The 4632-nt window shown below is 44.5% G+C and overlaps 1 protein-coding gene across 2 annotated transcripts; it reads right to left on the reverse strand.

Moving 5' to 3' along the window:
- Positions 1 to 886: 886 nt before the first annotated feature.
- cetn3 (centrin 3) lies at positions 887 to 3100 on the reverse strand. Of its 2 annotated transcripts, none has more exons than XM_058057419.2 (5): positions 2698 to 2893; positions 2437 to 2569; positions 2207 to 2321; positions 1938 to 2129; positions 887 to 1604 (listed from the first exon to the last, which is right to left on the reverse strand). In XM_058057419.2, exons 1-5 carry the CDS (start codon positions 2805 to 2807, stop codon positions 1567 to 1569), a joined length of 588 nt encoding a protein of 195 aa, XP_057913402.2. In that variant the 5' UTR covers positions 2808 to 2893; the 3' UTR covers positions 887 to 1566. The 2 variants fall into 2 exon arrangements, with proteins under 2 accessions (XP_057913402.2, XP_057913403.2); XM_058057420.2 differs by lacking the exon at positions 2698 to 2893 and adding an exon at positions 2928 to 3100 and having other exon boundaries at positions 896 to 1604.
- Positions 3101 to 4632: the final 1532 nt, after the last annotated feature.

The following is a 4632-nucleotide window of genomic DNA, read 5'->3' on the forward strand; positions in this document are numbered from 1 at the left end:
AACAAAACGACACAGGTTGGTATGCAAGTGTGCATGAATTTGGGTCACTCAGAAACTAAGTGCAGTGTATGCAGTGTACTTGCTACAGTGTACTAATGCAAGTATTCCATTGAAGTGCGACTGTAAAGGTCGTTTAAATCTTCAATGCTCCACCAGAGGAGCGCTTCAGCTCCTTTAAGACCAGCAATTGATCCACAAGAGTCCAATTGGACTTCCCAAAGAAAAAAAGGGGAGTGTGATAAAATGGCGGCATTGTGAGAATCCTCATCGTCAACACGGCGCTCCGAGAGCGAGCATGCCGAGGTGTTGCCTGGAAACATTTGGAGGGAGGGTTTGGGACTCGGGACGGAGGTCGTAGCCAGGGAGGAACTGGACTAAATTTTATTTCTGGACCCGCACGGGTCGCCTGTGACAGCTGAGCATGTGCAAGGGCAGGTCCTGACCGCCAACATGGCCGCCGACCTTCAGTGCCGCTGCCGAGCTCTGCGGGACAGCTCCACAGCGCCACCGTGTCATGCCCAGACACATGGCCTCATCCGGAGCGACTTCTAAGGTTCTGTCGGAGGTGGGGGTTGCCAAACGTACTACTTTTCCGTGGTCAGGATGTTAAACATACAGGCTGTCCCCAAAAATTGGAACAGACACATTTCATTTTATCATAAATGAAATGAGTAAAATTAATTGTTATTTACATTGAAAAAAAACAAAAGAATTGAGAGAAAGAAATGAGATTTAAATAACAAATGATAATATATTTTCAAATATTACTAATTACTAATATAAAATTTATATTTTATTCTACAAAATATATACTATTATACTTGTATTTATACATTACATTATAACTTCCATTATATATTCTTAACCATAATTATAATACATATTTATGACATATACAGCATGTGTCCAGACCCGAGGGACAGCCTGTATTACATGTATTTATATTAAACTATTGAAAACAATACACAACACCTTTTAACCACATACTGTGGTTTATTTAGTGTGTATTTACAGTAGTACATAATGTACTAATCACCATGTTCCAGATATTAAAACGGTGAGCTTATTTCTTTTAAAGTTTGTCTAACAAGTAAAGAAAAAAGGTGACATTTGTGTGCGATGAATTGCAGTAGGACTGTACCATTAATCATCAAGATACAGCATCATTAAGATCATTAATATTAATGATGCTCTCCGTAAGGAGCAAGTCTGCGGCGCCCTCTCGTGGCCAAATGCAATATTGTACTTTCCTATCAAACGTATGTTTCTATGGCATGTGTGAGACATCTTAATGAGATGTTTGTTGTCAGGAACTATGCAGAGTGATTTATTGGTAAACAAATAACAGATGTACACATGAACCCAAAAACAGTCACACTCACGTGCCCCCTCCACGTGAGACCGCAGAAGTCCTCTAACCTTCACGTCTTCTGGTGGGGGGAAAAAAACCCACCACCACGTTTCCACTGAAGATGATCCCGTCATCTTGTCAAGTTCTCGTGGGCCCGGAGGACATCGTGATGATGCTTGCTGGACTTGGACAAACGCCGTCCAGGCTCTTCAGGGCTAGTCACTCATGATGGACAGGAACTCTTCCTGGTTTACTGTCCAAGACACAAACAGACGCCATCACTTCCTGTTTTAGCTTCAATGAAGCATACAAGGGTAAGGGGGTCCAAAGTGTGGCCCAGGGGCCGTTTCCGCCAATAAACCTCAAGCTAAGATGTTTTGGGCAGGTGGCATAGTTAATATCGAGCTACACTGGACTCATCTCGGCATCTTCAATATCCAAAATATCCATTCTGTGGTCACCCCTTCACTGGAGGTCTTGCCAACATGCATTATTTGTAATGGCCAGCAGAGGGCTGAATTTGGAGCTTCTCATCAGATGGTGTACCTAATGAAGTGGCTGGTCGGTGAAAGTAAACCCGACTTACTTTCACCATCTCCATCAGCGTCGAAGGTGTCGATCATGTTGCGTAGTTCTTCTTCGCTGGTGTTCTCGCCAATCTCCCTCGCCACTCGCCTGAGGTTCCTCAGGCTGATCTTCCCCGACTCGTCGTCGTCAAAGAGCCTGAAGGCCTTCATGACCTCCTCCTTGGGGTCTCGCTCCAGGATGAGCTCCGTCACTGTGCACACACGCCCAACACAGTTGGCGGCCGTGCTCATGTCACACCTTCAGATGGGAGACAGGGGGGGCGCTTACCGACTTCGTTGAAGTCATCAAAGGTGATTTTGCCGTTTCCTTCTCTGTCGTAGTCCTTCAGAATCTGCAGAACATCCACCTTCTTCACCTCCAAGCCCAGCGCCCGCATTGACACCTGGATGACACGCCACAACAAATAAACACATGAAAAGTGCAGCTTGTCTGTCATGTCAAGTCATCTTGAGTGAAGCAACTTGATGATGAAGCCCTGCTATGTGGTCTCCAGTCACCTTCAGCTCATGGTAGTCGATTTCGTTATCTTTGTCCGTGTCAAACAACTCGAAGGCTTCTCTTATTTCGTGTTTCTGCTCCTCGCTGAGCTCCTTCTTCTTCCTGCGTTTACTTCTATCCAGCATGTCACTCCTGCACAAACACAAAGCAGCGGGTTACTCGCTTTTCCGTTCTGCATGCGGGTTGCATATGTACAATTAGCCACGTGACGTCATGATAAAGGAATCATTAGCATCAATGTGCGTGAATCTTTGTCCCACTTTAACGAGGAGGTGCCTTCGCTGTCGTCACTCATGGTTCGACGTGTTGTTGCCTCACCAGCAGGACAACAGCGCCCTGCCTCCCATGTGACGACTTGTAATTGTGACATAAACCCTACTTTATCGCAGTCAGTCGACGTACGCCTGATGTCAGACGCAAGCGAGCGCTAGCCGCTAAGCTAGCTTCCGTCCGCGGCGTCAAACGGGGGCGCGCAAACGTCATTAATTACCTGGGCGAGCTCATTGTGGCGCACTTGAAGCACGTAAGGCAACGAATAAGAGTCTACTCTGTCGGAGTTTAAAGTTTAAATACACAGAACTGCCTCCATTGTGAACACAAGTAAACAATTTGTCCGCGCTCGATTGGAGGCCGCCCATTGGTAGACATTCACGTACGCAACAGTAAGGAGCTCTCTGATTGGCCCATGGCACTGTTATTGTTTTGACTGTGCTGGCACTGGCGACACGGAGCGGCCAGATATCGTAATCACATCCCCATATACATCATTTTATCCAGGTATAATATTCGTCAGGAAGGCATCCGTAATATAAAGGGCTCAAGCCAAAAATCAGCATGTGGATAAAAAAAAGATCCGCTGTGACGACTCCGTAATTAGGAAAAAGCCGAAAGAAACGAACAAATAATATGTATATTTGTTACCAACAGCATTTAACAATACTACATATTACTTAACTTTAAGTCACACCATAAATGCCAAAATGTGATTAATGTAGGGACTTTCTAAGCACCACGCTTGTTTTTGACCCTTTACTTGACTTCCCACTGGGATGTTGATGTTGTTTATCACACCGTCTTTCCTGTGTGGCATGTGTGTGACCAGATGAACACGTCACAGGAAAGGCTCCCCACAAAGTGTCGCCTTCACTCCTTTCCTGTTTCCACGACGTCACCCCCCGCTGTCACGTAGAATGAGGAGGTCGAGGAGCAAGCTCCTTGTGAAGGAGCACACTTTTCTAACGTGACGGATGAACCGTTAAAAGGGGTTGATGTTTGTGGATGATGGCCAACACATTTGGACACGCCCACTCGGAAAGAGGAAGTGCTGGGTGGACACTTTGTGTCTTTTCCGAGGATTTATTTCCTCAGGATATCAAATACTGTCATACCTTAATGACAAGAAATGTATTGAAACAAATGTGCTAGCTCAAGGCTTAATTTGCACCAGAAAGCCCATACACACGTACATCCTGTTTTATACATTTTAATATTATTTCATCATGTATTCAAATAAATATAAAACGTTCTTCATATATTGTTTATATTACACACACATACAGTGAAGAAAATAAGTATTTGAACACCCTGCTATTTTGCTATTTCTCCCACTTAGAAATCATGGAGGGGTCTGAAATTTTCATCGTAGGTGCATGTCCACTGTGAGAGAGATAAACTAAAAAGAAAAATCCAGAAATCACAATGCATGATTTTTTAACAATTTATTTGTGTGATACAGCTGCTAATAAGTATTTGAACACCTGTGTATCATCTAGAATTCTGACCCTGAAAGACCTGTTAGTCTGCCCATTAGAAGTCCACCTGCACTCCATGTATCATCCTGAATCAGATGCACCTGTTTGAGGTCGTTAGCTGCATAAAGACACCTGTCCACCCCATACAATCAGTAAGACTTTAACTTGTAACATGGCGAAGACCAAAGAGCTGTCCAAAGACACCAGAGACAAAATTGTACACCTCCACAAGGCTGGAAAGGGCTACGGAGCAATTACCAAGCAGCTTGGTGAAAAAAGGTCCACTGTTGGAGCTATCATTAGAAAATGGAAGAAGCTAAACATGACGGTCAATCTCAATCGGAGTGGAGCCCCATGCAAGATATCACCTCGTGGGGTCTCAATGATTCTAAGAAAGGTGAGGAATCAGCCCACAACTACACGACAGGACTTGGTCAATGACCT

This window comes from Doryrhamphus excisus, linkage group LG19, assembly GCF_037039965.1.
Source record: "Doryrhamphus excisus strain RoL-2023G ecotype Guam linkage group LG19, RoL_Dexc_Guam_v1.1, whole genome shotgun sequence".
Taxonomy (NCBI): domain Eukaryota; kingdom Metazoa; phylum Chordata; class Actinopteri; order Syngnathiformes; family Syngnathidae; genus Doryrhamphus; species Doryrhamphus excisus.